At 37.1% G+C, this 24,852-nt stretch overlaps 1 protein-coding gene across 1 annotated transcript in view; it reads right to left on the bottom strand.

Annotated features, from left to right (window-relative positions):
- The window catches only part of TNNI3K (TNNI3 interacting kinase), a 280,406-nt gene that overhangs the window by 149,318 nt on the left and 106,236 nt on the right, over nt 1–24,852 (bottom strand). The window contains exons 12-17 of the mRNA XM_081818637.1: nt 13,531–13,617; nt 12,900–12,956; nt 11,829–11,921; nt 11,688–11,745; nt 11,367–11,561; nt 10,514–10,618 (exon numbers count right to left, since the gene is read on the bottom strand). Of these exons, the coding sequence (XP_081674763.1) occupies nt 10,514–10,618; nt 11,367–11,561; nt 11,688–11,745; nt 11,829–11,921; nt 12,900–12,956; nt 13,531–13,617 (595 nt within the window). The remainder of the gene's footprint in view (nt 1–10,513; nt 10,619–11,366; nt 11,562–11,687; nt 11,746–11,828; nt 11,922–12,899; nt 12,957–13,530; nt 13,618–24,852) is intronic.

The raw sequence follows: 24,852 nt of genomic DNA, 5'->3' as shown, positions 1-24,852 counted from the left end.
AAATAGCTAATGTATTTTCTCATTTAAACCCAGTAAAATGGGTAACATTATTATCACCTTATACATGAGAAAACTGGTTTTTAAACAAATTGCCCAAGGACACAGGTAAGGTGTGACAGAAGGGGTATTTGCAACTGCATGGTCTGGCTCCATAGCCTCTGCTCTCAATTGGTTCATCCCGCAGCCTTCCAGTGGGGTGGCAGACCACACCAACACAGATTCCCAGAGCTGTCCATGCTGCAATCTCGGGAGAATACTGACCTTATCTGAAAAGCTGCTTCCTCCCAAGAGTGATAGGGAGAATTTTGAAATAAAAAATGCTGAGAGAAGAAAGTTCACAATTATCTGTATCTCTTTTCCTAGACCAGAGTCAAGGGAGTAGCTATTGGAAATTCAGTCAATGGCAAAAGCAATACCCACCTATTAAGACTGTTTCTCCCTTATTAGCTAGAAATTCTGGCTCTGGGTCCCTAGTCAGGTTGCACTCAATTAAATTCCAGGATCTTAAGAACACAAGAACGTAAATGAATCTCAGCAAGCAAGGGTTGAAAATGATGAACTGAGAAATGCACAGATAACCACAAGGCAGCATTAATATCATTATTGAAAGGTTAGCTATTCAGGAAATCGACAAGGTGCCAAGAGGGCACTCACAGTGCCTCCCAGGAAGTGAGAGCAGAGAAGAAACGAGGCTGAACAGAGCAAAGCCTTTGTTGACATTTTCCAAAGCTGACTTTATACAGGCCTTATCCCTCAAGAATGGAAAATGGCAGTATAAGGAACCAGTAACACTAGAAAATTGTAGGCCAGTAAGTTCACCCCCAGTCACAGGGAAGCTTTTGAAAGGTTTTAGAGGATCAAGAGGGGGCATCACCACTACTCTTCCAAGTTCAGCCCTGGGGTGAGAGAAGGTGACACGGTTACAGGAAAAGCACAGCTGTCTCCCTGGCTTTGGGAATTCTCTGGGTGTGGCTGTGTTGTATTAGAGAATGAATGACTTCGTCACAAAATGCTCTGGAATAAGAAATCCTGAGGCCAGGTTCTAGGGTGGAGTAGTATTTTTACGTTGAGTCAAAAGTGAATTCTGGAATCACAGCATTCCTGTTTTCAGTCAACCCTGACTTCCTGTGCTCTTATACACACAGATACATTTATTTTGCACACACACCCATGATCCTATGTAGTGTTTCAAATGGCATATGGTGGCTTAGAACCCACTTCTAAAATAAAGAATTCAGGGATTTATCTAACTGGGACCATTGAACAAGAGATGCAGGTTTGACCAGGTTTGTGTGAACAATGTGATAGTGTGAGCAGAATGAACGTGTTTTCCTCTGACTTAAATATACCTGTTTTAATTTAAAGAGTATGTGTCTAAGGGGATTTACTTAACGGGGTGTTAAGTAAGAGCACTATTTTTAGAATTCGTGGATGCAGCCAAAATTAAATGAGACATTCTAATGGAGGCAGCTGAGAAAGGAACATTTTAACTGGCCCTGGGAGGAAACTTAAGCTATTTCCGTTGGTATACAAAGAGAGGACAACTCAGGACTAAAGGACATTCTGGTAGTGGAGCAGGGAAGAGGGAAGGACCTGCCATTTTAATGCAGGATGAGCAACCTGAACCAAAATGAAATGTGATGGGAATGTTTGGGATATTGTCTCTGGGAACTGTGAGAATCAGGTGAGAGGCAGGGATGAAACTACTATTCAGAGAAGATGAGGACAAGCTGGGTGGTGAATTTCTATTTAAATAATAGGTTGGAACTTGAGAGTCAGAGGGAACTCCCTGCTTCCTCTGGAAGTTTAGGGAGTTGAGTACAGACAGACTGACTTAAAGTGGAGATCAAGCATGTCAGAAATGGAAATGGAAATTATGACTGAACATCAACACCTGAATGGAACTCATAAATATGATTACAGTAATTTGTAGAACTAAATGGTTAAGGAATGCCTTCTGCTGGATACGGTACAACAAGGTTCTCTGACTAGAGTGATCATAGTCCTTCTGTGTTTTATTTTCACCTTTAAAGAAAAATGTGTGTATACATGTGTTTTAATTGACACAAAGCACATAGAACTATGACTTAAGCTTTGAATCTATTTCATACTCTTGTATCTCATTACAGCACATGTTTTGTTCTTGAACCATGTTTTGATTCAGTGACATATGTCTCCATACTCCCAAAGCTATTTTCATATCTTTAATGTAATCAATAATAGTAAATGAAAGTAATTGTTTCAATTAATTCACATATAATATGCTTTATTAAATAGCTTTCACTACATTTCCCAATTAGTGGTATTAGTTTATAAATTGTGAACATGTATTTATAAAAAATATTTAGTATGAGATTAACATTATATTAGTGCAATTGATTCAAGCATATGTAGACCAGACTTCTCAGTTATTATCTTTACCTTAGTAACTGTTATCACTAGCGTAAATAGGGTGAATGTAGCACAGACTGTTGGCTGCCCAGGAAAACTCGTTTCCTCTTCTGGGCACACAGCTAAGACTGTATTACCCACTACCTACTGCAGTAGGGGGCGTGGCCATATGAGTGAGCTCTAGCCAATGAGATGTGACTCAAAGTGATGCATGAAATTCTCATGCCCAGCCTATTAAACACTTCATGCATATCTTATTGTCCCATTTATGCTCACTTGAATGGAGATGACCCCCAAAGAGACCTTGGAAACCCATGTTTAAAATGGGTCTTGAGTAACTTCATGGATAAGGGCCACACCAACAACCTGTTTATTCACATGGTCAAGATACAAACCTCTATTGTTTTTGGACCATTATCCATTTTTGGGTCTATTATTGTAGCAGGTAACTTACCTTAAGAAATTCAGATTTCATCTTGGAAAACTGAATACCTTAGCTCCCCCCGCCCCCATTACTCAAAGCAGTAATGAAATTCACGGAGACCCCTTTAAAAAAATTAATTTGGAAATCTGAAGCCACACTACAGTTTTAGACAAAAACATTTCAGAACTACAAGCACCCCTTAAACCCAAAGGCCTTAAGTCCTAAGGCATCCATTGTAGGTAATGAATAAACTTCTCTTTTATGCATCCCAAATGGTATAGCTATGTCTCATCCTTGGGGAATTAAGAAAATTGTCCCTCAAATCATTTTCCATAGGACTTAATTCCTTCAGAAGTCCAGTTGAGAAAGGCTGGAAGCATCACAAAAACACAGAAATGTGTAGGCTTATATGTAAATTGATATATAATACACATATATAGTTTATGTCTTTATCCTTCTATATGTATATTGATTTATTATATGTGTTATGTATTCTTCCAGAGTTTATAGTCTTGAATACCCATATGACCGGTGCGCACTGCAATTGTCCAATATTGAAACTTGTACTTTTGTTTTGGCTTCCTATAAAGATTCTACACTGCTGGGAACATTCTAGTATCAATCATGAATTATAAATTAGATGGTCCAGAGTGCCTTAAGTATACATAGCAACTCCCATGGAAAATACTGGATCTTGGGACCTACTCTATGTTGCAGGTATCATGGACCTGTGGATCTCAGTCTTTTGCATTCATTATTGAATGGATGAATGAACGAACGAATGAATGAATATTGTATTTTGGGCAATGATTCTCAAAACATGTATAATTCTACTATGAATTAATTCTTCAATATTCCCACTCCTCTCTGGCAGCAGAGAAGGATGAGATTGTATGACAAACGGTTAGAGTAATTGGCATTAACACTTGAAGGTCATTCTCAGTGCAGTCTGCATATTGGAACCACCAGGAGTGCTCTCTAAAAATATGATACCTGGGCCTCACCCCTTTAAATTCTGAGGTAAGTAGCATCAGTGTTTTTTTTAATTTTTAATTTATTTTATTATTTATTTATTTATTTATTTAAAAGATTTAATTTATTCATTTGAGAGAGAGGCAAAGAGAGCACAAGCAGGTGGAGAGGCAGAGGGAGAGGGAGAAGCAGACTCCCGGCTGAGCTGGGAGCATGCCATGGGGCTGGATCCCAGGACCTGGAGTTCATGACCTGAGCCTAAGGCAGATGCGTAACCATCTGAGCCACTCAGGTGCCCCAGCATCAGGTTTTTTGTTTTTTTTTAAGTTCTTTCATAGTTTCTAACATGCAGCCAGGGTTGAGAAAACTGTGCTAGAACAATATTTCCTCTTCTTGTTTGGTCATAAGAATTAACTGGCAATCTTGTTTAAAAGTATGGATTTTTAGGCCCAGTTTAAGACATTCTCAGTCTTTGAATATGTTTTTGGTTTTTTAATTAGGGCCCCCAGATGATGATTATGATTGGGAAATTTGGGAAAATACTTCATTAAACTCCAAGCTCTTCTAGACAAAGTGCTATGGCTATCATTCTCAGCTGTATCCCCAGGCATAGCACAGACTCTGGCTCATATCAAGCACTCAAGTATTTATATTAATTCATTAATTCATTTACTCTTAAAGTGGAAATGGATGAGAAAAATTTGACAAAATTTAAAATGCCACGTGTGACTAGCTTAATACTAGAGATTTACAAAAGTGGCGTTATGAAGGATTTCATGAGTTTCACTGTGTGCTTTCAAGACCTACAATATTTATTGAATTGTAATCATCTGGTTTGCACTTGATATTCAGAATTCTTTGCAACGTGGTATTTGCCAGTAAATATTAAACTCTCTCTGTATAACCAGTTATTGGAAAAGTCACAGGTGAAAGGCACAGCTGAGAGCAGACTCTTTAATTTATGAGAACTGAGGAATACAACTGTACCTAATAGTTCAGTAATTAGAAAAAACTTACTAATTGTGGGCGCCTGGGTGGCTCAGTTGGTTGGGCGACTGCCTTCGGCTCAGGTCATGATCCTGGAGTCCCAGGATTGAGTCCCGCACTGGGCTCCCTGCTCAGCGGGGAGTCTGCTTCTCCCTCTGATCCTCCCCCCTCTCATGCTTTCTCTATCTCATTCTTTCTCTCAAATAAATAAATAAAATCTTTAAAAAAAAAAGAAAAAACTTACTAATTTGTTTGTATTTGACTTATTTTATTTTTTATTTTAATTTTTTTTATGTAGTGTTCCATGATTCATTGTTTGCATATAACATCCAGTGCTCCATTCAATACGTGCCCTCTTTAATACCCATCACCAGGCTAACCCATCCCTCTGGCCCCCTCCACTCTAGAACCCTCAATTTGTTTCTCAGAGTCCATAGTCCCTCATGGTTCGTCTCCCCCTCCGATTTCCCCCCCTTCATTTTTCCCTTCCTACTATCTTCTTCTTTTTTTTTTTTTAAACATGTATTATTTGTTTCAGAGGTACAGGTCTGTGATTCATCAGTCTTAGACAATTCACAGCACTCACCATAGCACATACCCTCCCTAATGTCTATCACCCAGCCACCCCATCCCTCCCACCCCTCACCAGACTTATTTTACGAATGCCGGACTTTTATTTATATTTATACTCAATTGAAAGACAAATGCATACATCAACTTAAAATAATTATTAACATTTTTTATGAATAATTTTTTCTTTGGTACTTTTTGAAATCTTCACTGATTTAGTTAAATGTCATCTTCAAAATTAAAATTCTTCCAGCTCTTACCAACTTTGTCGGTTTATGATATTTGTTATTTCTCATCAGTAAGTTGGCTGTTTTAAACTGTCACTAATTATTTTCCTTTATTGTCACCCAAATAAGCTGACACTCAAAAACCAACAGTAATCTTTCTCAGATATAGATCTAGACCCCCCAATTAATTACTTAAAAAGTAATATAAAGCTATATAAAAAGAAATATTGGTATGTATGAAAATATTGTGGATTATGTTTCCATCCTTGACATATAAGAGAACAAGCGAGGGATTAGTAGTGATAACAAATGTCATTTGTCTAGTGCTTCATAGTTTACAAAATGCTTTCATAAACATATCTCATGGGAGTGCAATGGCCATTCTATGATGGAAGTATCACTATTTCATTGCATACAGTATTGTTCTTCTATATACTTATACAGGGAAAAGACCATTCATTTGATCCATATATGTTTGCAATGATGTTTTGGTTTCAATGTCAAACAATTTGTAAAATGTACTTTTCTGAGGGAACAACAGAGAGCTGCTTGTATCCAGTAACAAGGTTTAAAGCCTTTAGTTGTAAACCATGCTTTGCAAGTTCCAATGCTGCAAAATGAATATATACATTGGGCCAAGGATAAGTTGGTAAGTTGGTAGGTAGTGAGGTCTACAACAAATTGGAAAGTGCATTCCTGTATAAAGCTATTATATTTAAAAAATATTTAGGGGTACCTGGGTGGCTCAGTTGGTTAAAGAGCTGACTCTTGATTTTGGTTCAGGTCATGTTCTCAGGGTCCTGGGATTGAGCCCCATGTTGGGCTCCACACCTAGCAGGGAGTCTGCTTGAGATTCTCTCTCCCCTCTGAACCCCCCAAATAAATAAATAAATCTTAAAAAAAATGTTTAAAAAATATTTAAACACTGTAGACCAAAGGAAACATATCTGTGTGCCTCATAAGCAATTTCTATTCCACACTAGCAGAACATGGGTTATAAAAGAAGAAATAAAGCAGGAACACAGAAATACAAGGAGATCATATGAGAAATGAATTCGGTCACAAGAATTAAGCCTAAGGACTGAAGCACAAAGAACAAAGTTGGTAAATGGCTGATGCTCATCCAATATCATCAGCCACCTTTATCTCTCTGTTCTGACTTGGTTTTATTGTTGTTGTTGTTGGGACAGCATAATATAATGTTAAGAATACTATAAGTTAAGGATGTGACCTTGGACTTAGTTTCCTTATCAGTAAAATGGAGATAATAATAACTGTATTATAGAATTGTTGTGAGATTAAATAAGAGCATACATGACAAGGGCTTAGCTCCTTTCATGTTGTGAGTGGTAAATAAATGGTAGGTATTATCATCATTCTCATCATCATCATTGGAAAGAGCCACTTCCTCACTCAGCCCTTCAACTTCTCCTTAGTAAATACTTAAAGATCAAAATTAACTTTCAGACCTGTATGGTAATTAGCTTGCCAACGGAAAAGCAGAGTTTTTTCCTCTCACTCATATAAATCAACAACCACAAAACCAAAGAGAGCATCCCCTCATCCGTAAGCTGATCAAAAAGCTCAAAGAGCCCCGTTCCTTTAAACCAGAATAGGTATTGGGCAAAGTTAGTCAGGCTCTACCTAAAAGCAGCCATACTTGTACCAACGAGGCCATTGCTTTCTGAAGTGATGTTCACAGAAACGCCCCAGGGATTTGGTTCAGTTAAAAATGCATTGATCGAACATCTCTGAGATGAAGAGAACAGGACCTCTGCTCTTGAAGCTCTGACATGCCCAGATTAGTGGGAGAAAGAAAAATGTAAACAGGTCATTTCAATGCAAAAATGTAAACATGTCTGAGTTCCTCACTCTGATGTGCATCTTTCCCTTTCCCTTTTTCAGTGGGGCTCCATAAGCATCGTAGGCATGCCAGGGTTAGTCTGCTGTGAAAATACTGAGGGAAGACACATACCTGTTCTTCAAGGTCTAGCTTTAGCTTTACATCCTCCAGGAAGCTTTCCACTCTACTTTGATCTTTGACTTACTTGAACTCCTTTGAAAATTGCTGCTTAATCATTTTGGTCCTTAGTTATTTTCTACCTTACATGGGAAATAAATTGTTCCTGGTATATGCTCTACGTACCCAAACAGTATAGTAAGCCCAGAAGGACTTACACTCTTTTGAGTAATATGTGATGTTATAATCTGAAAAACTGAATGCTTTATTGTTGCCAGATTAAAGATTAGTAAAAAATAGTTCATAAAAAATAGATGCAATAGTTTGGGACTCTATTACATTGAAGACACCCATGAAACCATGTTTTGTAAAACTTGAAGATGTTTTGGTACAATTTAAAGCATTTGGGTTAGATTAGAAACAGAAAAAAAGGCAAATGTAAACATATCTGTTATACAGTAAATGTTCTCTTTCCACTTTTAATCAACATTTATATATTTGGCCCTGTTTTATAACCTGGTGGTAACAACTTGCATTTAAAGGGCAACAGAACACACACTCATTTGCCCCATAATTGAGGAGTTACAGCTAGAAAAAACCTTCAATGATCACTCATTTGTTTTAATACCACATGCAAAATGGTTGGGATGCCAACACTCCTAAAACTCACAAATCATCAGTTTATATTATGCTAATTTATCACCTAAATCTATTTCCTAAATACTGTTACTGAAACTCAAAGAAAATATGTTTATTAACATAAATGCTTTTAAAAGAGAGGTAAGAAAAAACCCCTAATAACAGCAAAGAAATGACTTTTGTGTGAAAACTAATAATTTTAAATGGATTGAATCCCACACATATTTACTTCCAATATCTAAGATTCAACCACTCTCATAATCTAATTTATTTTATTTTATCTTTCCTATCTTTCATATCTGTCTCTCCCTTTCATTTCCACTGCCACTAGTGAAATTCTGCTTTTTATTACTTCTCATTTAGATTACTGCCCACAACTGCTTCACCAGTTTCTTGACTTCCCCATCAAGCTGATCTTTTACAAAGATGCTGGATTAATCATTCCATACTACAGCTCTGAATTTGTGATTCCTAGCTCCCCCACCGCAGTGCCCACTTTCTTACAGAACAAAACCTAAACTACCTTAAGTCTAGGATTCACTGATTTTTGTGCTCTTATTCCAATTTATCTTTCTGAATTTCTTTCCCAATCCTTTGTTTCCTACATTACAAATACTATGTACATTCATATACACTTCATCCACTAAAGTGAAACTATTCATTGTTGCTATCTAATGCCTTTAACTTTCTAATCTCTATTTTCTTAATGTCTTCCCTAAGCTTAGGATACCCTTCCCAATTCTATCCATCCTTTCGTGCCAAGCTCAAATGTTCCTTCTTCCATGAAGATGTTTCTAAATTCCTCAGAAGTAATTAATATTCTTCTTTCTAAAATTTTATAGAATTTTTAACATCTCTCTTATAAAACTTATCTTTTTATACCTACCACATACTTAGGTAAGTATTTTTCTCCTCTACTAGGACTATGAAAGCTCCTTGGGAATGGAGTCTATGGCAGCTTCACCTTGTAAGCTCTAATATACCAAGTATAAAGGCTTTAAACATAGTAGATAACCAAATAGTTGTTGAACAAAAGGCTAGAGTAATTACTTTTTAGTAGTCTCAGAATTGTGGACTTTATACAGAAGATTATATATGGGATCTATATGAATGTTATTGATAATCATGAAATGAAAGTTATTAAATTTCAATAATCTGACTTGTTTCATAAACTAGATCAGTGGTTGTCCAGCTATTCTCCATAACACCTTTGGGATTCCAAAGAGGTGGCCTAGAGATCTCCCTCCTTGGCAGTAGAAAATGGTAAGTGAACATATTTCTGCACCCTACATTCTGCCTTCAACTAAAGCTGCTACATTTTGTATATTGGCCTTCTTTTTTTTTTTTTTTTAAAGATTTTATTTATTTTTGACAGAGAGAGAGAGCACAAGCAGGGGGAGCAGCAGAGAAAGAGGGAGAAGCAGACTCCCTGCTGAGCAAGGAGCCCGATGCAGGGCTCGATCCCAGGACCCTGAGATCATGACCTGAGCCGAAGGCAGACGCTTAACCATCTGAGCCACCCAGGTGCCCCTATATTGGCCTTCTTGTAAGACTTTACTTAGAGAAAGCTTTCACTGTTTAAATTTCTTTTTTTTTAATCCCTTGGGGTTTCACCCCCTGGCACACTATAATTTCTTATTTGTTTCAAGTCTCTAACCTACATGAGTACACCTTCACATGAAACTAGGTAAACGAGCTGCTGTGTTTTGGCTGAATTTACTAAAAACTACCAAAACGGTAGTACAAAAATGGTGTTTCAGGTAATTTAAATCAGGACCTCCTATAATACCTGACTTTGTATGAGACCTGACATGCTATAATAGTCATTGACTTGAGAACTAGCTAGCTGGTGAATCTTTTTTTTTTTAAGATTTTTTATTTATTTGACAGAGAAAGACACAGCGAGAGAGGGAACACAAGCAGGGGGAGTGGGAGAGGGAGAAGCAGGCTTCCTGCGGAGCAGGGAGGAGCAGGGAGCCCGATGCGGGGCTCGATGCGGGCTCGATTCCAGGACCCTGGGATCATGACCTGAGCCAAAGGCAGACGCTTAACGACTGAGCCACCCAGGCGCCCCTAGCTGGTGAATCTTACAAACATCACTCTCTTGAAAGATCCCTGAGAAGCAGTTATATAGCTTTCTATTTCTGTAAAAGACAATGACAAAACTTTCTATAGCTTAGCCTTAAAGTAGCCTATCGCCTAATTCACACAGTAGAAAACCCTGATTTGCAATATATCTAAGTGAAGTTACACTGTATCTTCAGTGGAGATACACTGAAATCTGTCTTTGACTCCTAGTCAGTTACACAATTCTATGTTCATTATTTAGGGGAAAAAAAATACCTGTTTAAGTCACGGTGTATAATTGGCTGTGTCAGGTTGTGAAGGTACTCCATACCTTTGGCAACGTCTACTGCAATAATTAATTTAGACTGCAAATCAAGAATCCTAGAATTTAAAAATAGATTTAGTGAGGATGAAATGGTCAAAGCCAATAGCACATCTTTCTAAAAAGTATCAATGGAGTATGTGATTTTTTTTTTCTGTATATCTTTCAGCCTTTTTTGCTTTATTGAAGATTAAACTAAAAATTAAAAAAATCTGGAAAAATAGCTTTTCTACATTAGATCATGCTTAATTATAAATCAATTCAGATACCAACCGCTCATATTTAAAATATTCCACTTGATTTTATAATACTTATAATGCTATACTTAATTTTTTTATAATAACATAAGATGGATTCTACTCTAATAACTAAGTGCAACCACACTCTAATTATTGCATGCATATATCTAGGAAGTGAATTAAAATTAGATTTGTGCAAGGCTATTCTTTTTTAAAACGTTAAAAAATAAATGCTGTGACCCCTGGTAATTATTTTATTCTCAGCTTACATATATCTGCTTTATTAGTATGTCATATTTAGCCTAATTATTATAAGCTTCAGTTGCTAATTTAAATTCTTTGAATTTGTTATCTCCAATTGAATTCTTGTTAAGAAAGCACAGAAGTATTTCTATTCACTAAAACATAATTATTGGGCATAAATTATTAGCCATCTTTAAAATGCCACATTTCCTAGCACTCAGAGATTTCAGAAGGTAAAGGTGCATCCAAGCGGAAAACCTCTGTGGTATTGCAAGGATAATTCCAATGACATGTAAAATGATAAGTCAGAACAAGAAAACCATACCTCTTCTGTTCATGAAGGAGGGAGAACAGAGAACCCCCTGAAATGTACTGAGTGACGATGGCAAACTGACTGGGATCATTCAAGCAAGCACCCACAAACTGAATTACACAGGGATGATTGAGCCGGCAGAGAATGGACACCTCTCGGCAAAACATATCCACATCTGATTTGGAGCAGTAGGTGTTGGCTCGATAACTGGAAATGGCAGGAACAGGAAATCCTCAGTCAACAGATGGATCAAAACAAGGGGCTTGCCATGCATATGCTTCTTAAAGTTCACAACTCCAGTCTGATGCTAAATTTTCTCATTTGTTTGCTTACCGTTTTATAGCCACTATTTTATTTCTGCATCGTCCTTTATATACTTTCCCAAAAGAACCTGAAATTGTTTAAGAGAAATAAATAAACACATATTATCTTGAGCTCGTGAAACTAAAGCAGACTAGTCTTTTCTTAGGTTACCTGAGCCGATAATTTCATGGAACTCAATTTCTGAGAGCTGAAGATGGAAATGTGAAGGCAATCCAGCCCTTAGGAGGAGCACATCTGCCTTTTCTGCAAACAGGAATTGTTATTTTATTTTTAAAGACAAAAAACACACATGGATGTGTACACATGATGCACATATATACTTTACTTAGCCAAAAATGTCATTCCCTAGTAACATTTAATTTTCCAAATACAATTGACTACTTGGAGATACTAAAACCTTATCACAAATGATCCCTATCCCTTTGCATTAAAAACATTGTTTTCTGTCTCTGTCCCCAGACCTTTGATATCAGGGCTAAGTGTTTATTCCTAATTTGATCAATAACTAGCTCGTCTGCATGACACGGCAACCCTGCAGTACATACAGTTCATATCACATTATGATAAGGAGTTTTATCTGGTCGATCCCTGCAGCCTATCACAATGGGCTTAGACAAATATCCATAAGCTAAACCTCAGAGGGATGCCAATTAGATGTCAAAAAATAAGTACATGAATCATTCAGAGGAAATATCTCAAACCCAAAATAGTTTTTAAAAACTTCAAATTCTAAATAAATATAAATTTATAGTTGAATCATATAAATATGTATATATATTAATTTTCCTGATTCAATGGTATTAATTTCTATGTGCAGCATACATTCAAAAATTTCCCGAGGTATTACTTATTTGGGATCTTTTGGAAAATAACTTGTTTTTTAAAATGTATTTTCCTATGGCAAACCTATTCCCAATTCTCCTTAGAGATATTAATATTTGTAATTTAGACTTCATTAAAAATACAAATGTCTATAAGAATTTGATCTTTCTTTAATACTTGGGAAATTTTCACTGCTATACCTTCATGAGTCTAGATAGCATATGCAAAATAGTACAGTGGGCAAGGTTAATTATGGAGAGAATTGTTTGTTGCTAATATTGTTTATGCAGGCAAACTAGTCATCATTTATAATATGTAAAGCAAAACAGAAAGTTATCATATTTGAGGCAATAGTTATCCTTAGTAATAAAATATAACAATTGTCTCATATTAAAATACCTTTTGTCATGCTTTTAATCTTCCCCAAGGGGGACGGAAGAGACACATAGGAGCCATCTAGAAATCAAATTATATTATAGAGTTGAAAGTAGCATTTTTTCCACATAAATATTAAACATTATAAAAAGAAGCAGGTGACAAAAGAAATTTGCTAAGAAAACCAACTGAGAATATAGTTTTAACCCAGGTCTTTTTCTGGATACTGAAACTGTATAGCAAGTGTTTATTTAGAGAGTACATAAAAAGATTAAAAACAAAAAACCAAAGTGTAGTAGACTCTGGAAGATTTAATTTGTGTCTGGGTATGAGTATTCTCTGGCCTGCCTTAATAGATTACTGAAATGGAAAACGACTGCTCCTAGCTCACCCGGGCCTTCCTGGTCATGCATAAGCCTCATAAACATCCAGTCCAGGGAATGCTAAACCTGAAGGAACTGCAGATTAGTGAGTTAGAAAACAGCTTAAGTGAAGGCTTCTTTATTTTCAGCCTTACCAAGACATAAGTTTTCTTAAAATAAAGCCAATCTGACATGCCCTCATCCCTAACCCCAGAAAAATAGTAATAGAAATAAAGGTTTACCTTTAGGCACAATATTGTACTAACAACAAAAACTTATTAAGAAAGGGATACCTCCTCCAGGCTGAGAATATTCATTACAGGGTAATTCATCCTGTGGTCTCTTATAATGCTTCAGGAGTGTGACGATTGCATCATGTCCTTCATGGAAAGACAAAAAGGACAAAGGGTCTTAATTTTTGTTTGGTTTATTCAGCTCATCATACAACTCAAAAGTGACTAGAGGTAGCTTGAAACATAGGATATATCTTAAGAGATAATATATTGCAATAGGAATTTACTTTCACCTACTCATTCATTCGTTCAAAACAATTCATTGAGACTCTACTGCATGTGAAGCACTATTTTAAGCACTATATTGGATAGTAGGGATACAAAGAACAAGGTGACTATGGTCCTATCCTTAAGAAGCTTAGCGTAGTTGAATATAAATGAGAATTTCTAAATGAAGAAACATGAGGTGCTAAGGGCACCATTACAAGGGTAAAAAGCACATATGGTAACCAGGAGAGAGGGATGTGTTTGCTTTGATTGAACATTACATTCGGTTGGCAACTGCAGCATAACATGGCACTAAGATAATTAACATAGGTTTTTGTGGCAGGAGACAGCTGTCTCTGTCTGTCTGCCTATAAATATTTGTACTTCCCATTCATGGGGTGATTTCGTCACTCGGAATGGCTGTCCACTCAGGGACAACAGTTCCCTATCGCCCTTGCATCCAGACGTGGCCTTGTGACAAATTCTCACCAAGGGAACATGAGCAAAAGCCATGCCACTTCCAACTCTGAGCTTTAAGAAAAAAGCTCAGCCTTCTCTACTCTTCCCTTCTGCTGGCTGGATGCAGAAGGTTCTGAGGCCCTAAGGGATGGGAAAAAGCCATCCATTGACCAGAAATGCCCACACTGGACTTCTATACAACTGATAAATAAATTTCTATTATATAACACCACCCAAATTAGGAGATTTATTAACTGCAGTAGGTAACATATTGTGAAAGATAAAAAATGCTAAATGCTCTTCTGAGTAGACCCATGATTTTCAATAGAACTAAACTTTTTGATACTATTTTATGTTTTAACTGTAAAAATGATCTACTGAAGCTAGTTTATACAAGAGAAAAACAAAGTCAGCCTTAAAAACCCTGCCAAGAGACTTGTGAAATGCAACAGAACTCATTGTAAAAATGGCAAGATTTAGGAATTGAAAAATCATACACGCTTATCCATCCCAGAGGGGTCATAGATAACACTTGTTCAGAATACACCTAGTTAATGTAGAGAGTATATGCTGAGAGTTATGCCTGCTTATCAAATCCCCCCTTCAAAAAAAAGAATTAAAATTAATAGAGCATGCAGATCATGAGATGGGGTAATTAAGATACTAACTAGATTAAAAGCTTTTCCAAATGTAATATCCCAACACCAGTTTCTTCAAGAAAACAACATTATGATAACAATTGCTAAAATTTGTAGCAAAACTTAAATCTACAGAGTTAACAACTAGTGCCCATTTTCTTATCCATAGATTTCAATTCATGACTGGTTGATTTGTAATTTTCTCAAATCATAGACATAGGTTATGATGAGATAATGAGGAGCCTGTCCTATTAGCATTTTTTCTTTGTATCTTCCTGTGCTCACAATCAGGGAAACCTCCAGACCCCAATGGCATGAGCCAACAGGCACATTTCTAAAGAGCCTAATATGGGGTGCCTGGATGGCTCAGTTGGTTAAGCATCTGCCTTCAGCTCAGGTCATGATCTGGGGGTCCTGGGATTGAGTGCCACGTCAGGCTCCCTGCTCAGCGGGGAGCCTGCTTCTCCCTCTCCCTCTGCCTGCCGCTCCCCCTGCTTGTGCTGTCTCTCTCTCTCTGTCAAGTAAATAATAATAATAAAAAATTAAAATTAAAAAAGAGCCTAATAGGCAGAAGGAACAGATAATGTAAAGGTTCCAAGATGGGAGGAAATACGACCACTGCAGAAATGAAAGGCGGGCAGTGTGGCTGGAATATCACAAGCAAGGGTGAGTGAGAGTGGTTCCAGACTTGGGTGGAGAAATAGATAAGCACATATCATGTGCAGAAGTGCTTCACATACTTTGTAGTGTGTATAAGAATCACAGGGAGCATAGGCTATTTACTTTCTTTAAAGATTTTAAATATTTACTTTCTTTAAAGATTTACTTTCTTTAAAGATTCAAGTTAGTTAACATATAGTGTAATATTAATTTCAGAGGTAGAATTTAGTGATTCATCACTTACATATAACATCCATTGCTCAACACAAGTGCCCTCCTTAATGCCCATCACCCATTTAGCCCATCCTCCCACACACCTCCCCTCCCCTCCAGCAACCCTCAGTTTGTTTCCTATAGTTAAGAGTGTTTTATGGTTTGCCTCCCTCTCTGTTTTTCTCTTCTTTTATTTTTCCTGCCCCTCCCCTATGTTCATCTGTTTTGTTTCTTAAATTCCACATATAAGTGAAGTCAGATGGTATTTGTCTTTCTCTGACTGACTTATTTCACTTAGCAAAATACCCTCTAGTTCCAACCACATCATTGCAAATGGCAAGATTTCATTCTTTTTGATGGCTGAGTAATTTTCCATTGTATATATATACCACATCTTCTTTATCCATTCATCAGTCGTTAGATATCTGGGCTCCTTCTATAATTTGGCAATTGTTGATAATGCTGCTATAAACATCAATGTGCATGTGCCCCTTCAAATCACTATTTTGTATCCTTTGGATAATACCTAATAGGGCAATTGCTGGATCATAGGGTAGTTCTATTTTTAACTTTCTGAGGAACCTCCATAATGTTTCCCAGAGTGGCTGCACCAGTTTGCATTCCTACCAACAGGGTAAGAGGGTTCCTGTTTGTCCGCATCCTCACCAACATCTGTTGTTTCCTGAATTGTTAATTTTAGCCATTCTGACCATTGTGAGGTGATATATCATGGTGGTTTTGATTTGTATTTCCCTGATGATAAATGACGTTGAGCATTTTTTCATGTGTCTGCTAGCCATTTGTATGTCTTCTTCTGAGAAATGTCTGTTCATGTATTCTGCGTATTTCTTGACTGGATTTTTTATTTTTGGGGTGTTGAGTTTGATAAGTTCTTTATATATTTTGGATACTAACCCTTTATCCAGTATGTTATTTACAAATATCTTCTCCCCTTCTGTTGGCTGTCTTTTAGTTTTGTTGATTGTTTCTTTTGCTGTGCAGAAGCTTTTTGTCCTGATGAAGTCCCAATAGTTCATTTTTGTTTTTGTTTCCCTTGCCTCTAGAGATGTGTCCAGTAAGAAGTTGCTGCAGCCAAGGTCAAAGAGGTTGCTGCCTGTGCTATCCTCTAGGATTCCTGTTTCACACTTAGGTCTTTCATCCATTTGGAATTTATTTTTGTGTATGGTGTAAGAAAGTGGTCCAGTTTCATTGGTCTGCATGTGGCTGTCCAGTTTTCCCAACACCATTTGTTGAAGACACTGTCTTTTTTCCATTGGATATTTTTTCCTGCTTTGCTGAAAATTAGTTGACCATATAGCTGTGTGTCCATTTCTGGGTTCTCTATTTTGTTCCATTGATCTATGAGTCTGTTTTTGTGCCATTATCACACTGTCTTGATGATTACAGCTTTGTAATACAGCTTGAAGTCTGGGATTGTGGTGCCTCTAGTTTGGTTTCCTTTTTCAACATTCCTTTGGCTCTTCGGGTTTTTTTCTGGTTCCATACAAATTTTAGAATTCTTTGTTCTAGCTCTGTGGAAAATGCTGGTGGTATTTTGATAGGGTTTGCATTAAGTGGGTAGAATGCTTTGGGTAGTAGAGACATTTTAACAGAATTTTTTCTTCCAATTCATGAGCTTGGAATGTTTTTCCATTTCTTTGTGTCTTCCTCAATTTCTTTCATCACTGTTTTATAGTTTTTGGAGTACAGATTTTTTCCTCCTTTGTTAAGTTTATTCCTATCTTACGATTTTTAGTGCAATTGTAAATGGGATTGATTCCTTGATTTCTCTTTCTGCTGCTTCATTATTAGTGTATAGAAATACAACAGACTTCTGGGCATTGATTTTATATCCTGTGGCTTTGGTGAATTCCTGTATCAATTCTAGCAATTTTTTGGTGGAGTCTTTCAGGTTTTCCACATAGAATATCATGTTATTTGCAAAAAGTGAAAGTTTGACTTCTTCCTTGCCAATCTGTATGCCTTTATTTCTTTTTGTGGTCTGGTTGCTGAGGCTAAGACTTCCAGTCCTATGTTGAACAACAGTGGTGAGGGTGGACATCCTTGTCTTCTTCCTGACTGTAGGGGAAAAGTTCTCAGTTTTTCCCCACTGAGGATATTAACTATGGGTCTTTTGTGTATGGCATTTATGATGTTGAGGTATGTTCCCTTTATTCCTACTTTGTTGAGGGTTTTTATCAAGAAAGGATGCTGTATTTTGTCAAAGCTTTTTCTGCATCTATTGAGAGGAACATATGTTTCTTATCCTTTCTTTTATTAATGTGGTGTATCATATTGATTGATTTGGGGATGTTGAACCACCCCTACAGCCCGGGAATAAATCCCACTTGGTTGTGGTAAATAATCCTTTCAATGTACTGTTGGATTCATTCAGCTAGTATCTTGTTGAGGAATTTTGAATCCTTATTCATCAGGCATATTGGTCTATAATTCTCCTTTTTCAGTGGAGTCTTTTTCTGGTTTTGGAATCAAGGTAATGCTGGCCTCATAGAATGAGTTTAGAAGTTTTCCTTCCATTTCTACTTTTTTTGAACAGTTTCAGAAGTATAGGTATTAATTTTTCTTTAATTGTTTGGTAGAATTCCCCTGGGAAGCCATCCAGCCCTGAACTTTTGTTGGGAAATTTTTGATTACTGATTCAACATCCTTGGGGTTATGGGTCTGTTCAGATTTTTCTATTTCTTCCTTTTGGTAATTTATGTGTTTCCAGAAATTTATCCATTTCTTCCAGATTACCTAATTTGTTGGCATATGATTGCTCATAATATTCTCTTATAATTGTTTGTATTTCTTCAGTGTTGGTTGTGATCTCTCCTCTTTCATTCATGATTTAATTTATTTGGGTCCTTTCCCTACCTCTCTCTCTCTCTTTCTCTCTCTCTCTGATAAGTCTGGCTAGGGGTTTATCAATTTTGTTAATTCTTTCAAAGAACTAGCTCCTAGTTTTGTTGATGGAGCGCATGTTAAACCACAGATTCCTGAGTGCTATTCCCAGGGATTCTGACTGAAAGGTCTATAGCGGGACCTGAGAGTTGCTTTTCTAACAAAGTCTCAAGTGATGCTGATTAGGAGTCCACACTTTGACACTTTGGATGTGGAGCTTTGGAATTTAAGACAAGAAATTTGGATTTTATTGTAGGTGAGATGGAGGACCACTTTAATCAGCTGAAGGATATGATTTGTTTTATTTTTAAAAAAGATCCTTATTTACAGATTAGAGCTATGATATGTCCTTCTAGGTTGTTGTAAAGATTAAGTGAGATAGTGCATGTGCCTACAATTCTAACATGTAAATATGCTTTTCAGATCTTTTCACTGCTTTCTTGCCTTACTATTTTGCCCCAAGAATTTTAAATGAACTTGGAAACTCTTATGGAACTTCACATAAATTTTCTAAACACCAATATATTCCATTTCTATTGCTGCTGTGGTTAATTACTGCAAACTTAGTGGTGTAAACAACTTTACTATCTTATAGTTTTAGAAGTCAGAAGTCCAACATAGTTCTCAATGGGCTAAAATCTAGATGTTGGCAGGGCTTCATTCCTTTCTAGAGGCTCTGGAGGAACATCCATTTCCTTGCTTTTTCCAGCCTCGAAAGGCCATGGACATTCCTTGGCTATGGCCCCTTTTTATATTTTCAAAGCTATCAATAGCTGGCTGAATCCTTCTCACTCCATTTCGCTTTGACCTCTGCTTCTGCCTCCCTCTTCCACATTTAAGGACCCTTGCTATTACATTGGGCCCACCGGGATAATCCAGGATAATCTTTCTCAAAAAGTCATCTAATTAGCAGCCTTAATTCCCCTTTCCCACGTAAGGCAGATACTCATAAGTTGCTGGAAATTGGACCTGGACATCTTTGGGGGGGCCATCACTCTGCCTACCACCCCCAGTGTGATGTAATTTCAGTGTGCTCTGTTGGCGCATTGGTGCTGGGTCCCATTGAGCGCCTCCCTTTCTTCCCCATTGCTGATGGCCATTTTAGTCTCAGGATAAAAGTAGCACCACCAGCAAAAAGTTCTCTGAAATTAAAATACCCCTTCATCTGTCCTGCCGCTAGATTCATAGGTTCTGAGGCTTGTCTGCTCCTCACTGCATTGTTTGCCCGCTCAGTTTAATAGGAACTGTGGTGCTTTTAGTTGTTCATTTACTTAATTTGGTCTTTAAGTGTTTGGGACCAGGAAAAACAAAACAAAACAAAACAAATTTTCTTATTTCTCTTTCTCCTTTGGGAAAAATAAAACAACTTAAACCCCAAGCATTTGCCCAAGCATAACAAAGCTTACTTAAATCACAAAGTCCACCTCCCTGCCTGTCTCAACCTCTCTGTTGGACTGACTGTGGCTGACAGCGGAGCGAGCCTCCTGCTTTCCCTAGTGAAGCAGAAAGCCGCATCTTGAATCCTGACCGTCTGTGTAAGTCAGTGATCACACCCTTGATGTTACCTTTCATTTCAACAGCTCTCTTGGCTCCATTTGCTCTGAGCATTTTAATTTCCTGCCAGCACAGTGGCACAATTTGCTGGCATTTTCTTTGGGATGCTTTTCATCAAGAGCCTAATGAGTGCCTGGGTTCTGGCTGATGATAAGCATGAGGCTGCCAGGGAAATGCCAAGAGGCCCCTCAGCTCTGGAAGGCATCTCCGCCTGATTTCCCATCTCCTGCTAACTGTGGGCTGAGGCACACATGTATGGGAAATTCTTCACTGCTATCACTTCTCTGACAAACTACCAAAGTGTATGCAGAGAAACCTGAAAATCACTAGGGCCCAGCTCCCTGATACTTGGTCACAAGGAGTTAAGTAGAAAACTGCCTTGGTGGAACTCACTAAATGGACTTGCTAAGGCAAACTCCTGATAATGGATATACCCAGATAACCAAGACACACTAATGGAACATGTCCAGAGATAATCAAACTTTCACTAATTAAATAAAATGTTTTCCCATATCTAAGAATTTACTATCTACATCCAAGTATTTTACCCAAAACAGGAGGTTGCTATGTTATTAGCCTAATGCAGTTATAATAATGCTTTGCACTTTCAGAGGATTATTGATTGGAGCCCATGGAGTTTTTGCCAGTTTGGAGTGTCTTTCATTTCCTGCATCCCACTCTGCAAGTCTGTCTGTATTACTCAAGTCCCATGCTTTCCCTTTAATTCATCTTCTTCTTCTGTTCCTTTCCTTTTACTTGGGGGCGATTCCTCCCATTCTCAAACTTCTTTGCTTTCAACTTTCTGCATATCTTTATTTTATAACCTAGATTGTTTTTTAAGGCTACAAGTCCATCTGAAGGGCTGTTACAAAGACAGTTTAGTATGTATATCATGGTCATGTATACAACAGAGGGTTAGTAATTATTCAAGAAGGAAAAGGACACATTTTACTATATCCCTATAAAGGGTATCTCTCCAACCCCACCATTTTGTCTTAGGAACAATGAATGCTGTTTACTGCTATAAAAAATTATTTTAATAACAGAAGAAAACTTGCTATGAAAATTATTTTAAGTACTAGGTCTAAAGATTAATGGTAAATAACACTAGTACTAAGATCTTCTCCCTGACGTTGTAACCCTGAGGCCCTCTGGGTTTAAGGTAGAGAATATAGGGATTAGGTCTTGATTAGGTAAGCCAAGGACTTCCTATTGACCTCACATGTTCAAAATGCCTAGGTGATCAAAGGAGCAGTTTCAGCCTTTCTTTGTCATACCCAAAGGAGGAAACTTTCACAGCAATGATACAGACGAGACTTTGCTCAATATTTTGCTATCTCCCCTTCGCATCATGTTAAAAACTCATCTCAGGTAGGAAAAACTCATTTTCCACAAGCACTGAAAAGTGGGATCAAGGATGGCTCCTGATGTTTGTTCTTGCTCCTGCCAATCCTGGCCCATACACTATCATTTAAATAAGAGGCAAGAAAAATTCAAGACTTGCTATATCTTCTCATCACTTAAATCTGAAAGATACTTTCACAAGAAAGGGTACACACATCCCTCTTCCCCCATATTCTTGTCCATTAATCCCCAAATCACCAGGCCCAAACAAGAATGTCACCAGTCCTTCTTCACCTTGAGATAAGAACCTACAATCATGAATGCTTTTGCCAAAAGAACTCTATACAAACCAAGTTATTAAGAATTCTTCTTTCCTTCTTTTCTCTCCTTCCCATTTGGCTTTCTTTTCCCTTCTACAAATATATATTGAGCACCTATTAGAGATCAGCTCAAGAAACATCTTCCCAGGGAAGCCGTCCATGACTTCTTGATTTTAAATAGTATCCTTTAACTTTTTACTCAGTGTTGTGTTTCCTTTTTATTTTATTCATAGGACTTATTTTCTGATAGTTTCTATTTGTTTTCTTGCTCATGACCTATTTCTTCTGCTAGAAATACAAACTTCCTAAGAACAGGGTCTAACTCACTGTTTTACCTCAGTTCCTAGCACAGTGTCTATCACATATTAGGTTTGTAATAAATTTTTTGGAATGAATGACTGGAACCAGGTATGAGAGATATAATGTTGAAATATAAATGTCCTTAATCTTGTAATGAATGCTTTCTAGAATAAAAGAAAAAATAATGATACAAATGCTCAAATTTTATTTAGCCAAGTTCTAGGAAGGAAAAGGTGGAGGATGCTGTGAGTGAGCATAACAGTTGCTATTTTACAGTAGGCTAGAAGGGTCAGGAAAGAGATCTTTAAGGAACTGTCTTTTAAGCTGAACTTGAAAGATGAATATGAGTTGATTGTAAGTCCAAAGACAATGCACGAAGTAACCGCTTGAGCTAAAGCCGACCCAAATATGAGTTGATTAAGCAAAAAGAAGGCATAAGAGCCAGAGGGAAATATTTCATAGTTCCAATGCATAGAAAAAGGAGTTTTATTTAGAGCGTTCTTTAAAATCATCTGCCTATTAAAATTTAAGTATTAGAACTGTGCTGTTAATTAGAAACCCACAATATTTAAAGAAATATCTACAGAGACAACAGAATAGTGGTGAGTGGTATTCTTGAGAACATCTACTATATTATGACAAACTAGATGCCATTTAGTGAGACATGAAATTGAACGTTATGACTGAGATATCTGCTCATTCTTTAATTCACTTCAACAAACACATATTGAACACCTACTAGGAATCAGTCATTGAATTAGCTTTTTGGAAGACAAAAAATTAATAGCTCAAATGTTTGTTCTCAAAAAGTTTATAATCTGGTAACGGGCAGAGTGTTTCAATATGCAGTGGTAAATACAGAGATAGAGATGCACATATGGTGTAATAAAACATAAGAAAGGACATGTATGCTAGCCTGGAACATCAGGGAAGACTTTCAGGAAGAGAGGATCTGTAAACTGAGTTTTGAAAGCTAAGTAGCGATCAGAAATTGAGAGTGGAGTGGGTTAGGGAGAATGGGAGGTGTAGAGATAGAGAGGACTGTATGAGGAAAGGCTTGGAAACATGGAATAACATGATATACATGGGGAAGAATGAGTATCTTTGTATTACTATCATGTGGATAGATACTGTCTCACAGGGTAATTGTGCACATATGATAAGTTAATGCATATGAAGTATTTAGAATATGCCTGGTACCGAGTGAACCCCCACTGAATGTTAGTAATGTAGTGGATGTAATGATGATTGCAGCATGTGGGGTCATTCACATGACAGGAATGACTGGATATGAGGTCTGAGAGGTAGGAAGGGCACAGGGCATGGGCACAGGGTATGCCATGATGACACACTGGAACTTTTTAAATAGGTAATTGTGTACCAGTGAAAGATGTTAAGCTGGGGAATGCTATGAATTCCTATTTACACCTTGAATACTTCTTCAAAACCACAGCTAGAAAATGGAATCAAAGAAGCTAAAGACAAAAAAAAAAAAAAGAAAGAAAAGAAAGAGTAGTTATGAAGCTATTAAAATGGATCAGGAGAAAGATAAGGTTATGAACTGAAACAGTGACAGTAAAAATTAAAAAAAAAAAAAGGATGGATTAAATGTACTTGTGAGGTAAAATCATGAGAACTTTTGATTGAATGGATATGGGGAAAGAGAGATTGAGGGAGAAAAAGTCACCAAGCATCAATCCAGATCTCTGACTTCAGTGACTAAGTGGATGGTAATGCCATTAAATGATTGAATGAATAAGAGATATGGTAGGAGAAACTGATGAGGACAAAAAAGATATTAAATTCAGTTTTGGACTTGTTGAGTTTTACATACTCCTCAGATATCCAAATAAAAAGATCCAGCATGTCAGTTGGTGTGGTGATTTGAGAACATGGTCACAAATTCCGACACTTGTCCATGACTGAGGGAGACAACCCTGCTATAGTAAAGAGACTTGCAAATTTGTGCTAAGTTTTAAAATATTGTTTTACATATTTGCATGCTACTATACAAATTAGAAAATGGTTTTAAATTACTTTTTAAATATTTTGATTAGTGATTTTCAAAACCTCCTTAATCTTGCTTCAGTCTGGAGGTTTTAAAATAAATGGTATTACTTGTTTCATAAATAAGAAATATAAATACAACAAAATGACACATTTTTTGTTTTGTTTTAAAGATTATTTATTTGAGAGAGAGAGAGAGAGAACGAGCAGGGGAAGGGGCACAGCTGCTCCCAATGAGCGTGGAGCCTGACATAAGGCTTGATCTCATGGCCCATGAGATCAGAACCTGAGCCAAAACCAAGAGTTGGATGCTTAACTGACTGAGCCACCCAGGCACCCCCATAACAGCACATGGTTTTATATATTGCAGGTTTGTCTGGTGGTGTTTGGCAGGGATATAAATTCTTCATTAGAGAGTTTATAGAGGATGCCCATCATTCTAATATGTCAATATGTCACATTTCTTATTCTACACTAAAACATGTAAATTAGGAAAGACTGAAATTTGGGACTTATGTGAAGCTTGACTGAAACTTTGCCATGCAGCTAATAATAATGGATACCATTATTTTTACTGAGAATCTGTTGTTCCAGACATTTAGATCTTATCCCAAACCTTCAGCAGAATTCTATAAAGTGGTTATTAATTTACTCATTTTAAATCTGAAGATTAAGGCTTAGAGAGGTTAAATAACTTGCCAAAAGTCAGTATATAA

This window comes from Leptonychotes weddellii, chromosome 4 (genome assembly GCF_054177405.1).
Source record: "Leptonychotes weddellii isolate Sample4059 chromosome 4, ASM5417740v2, whole genome shotgun sequence".
Classification (NCBI taxonomy): Eukaryota; Metazoa; Chordata; class Mammalia; order Carnivora; family Phocidae; genus Leptonychotes; species Leptonychotes weddellii.
Note: the sequence above shows the minus strand (reverse complement) of the source record. Positions and strands in the feature narration are given on the sequence as shown.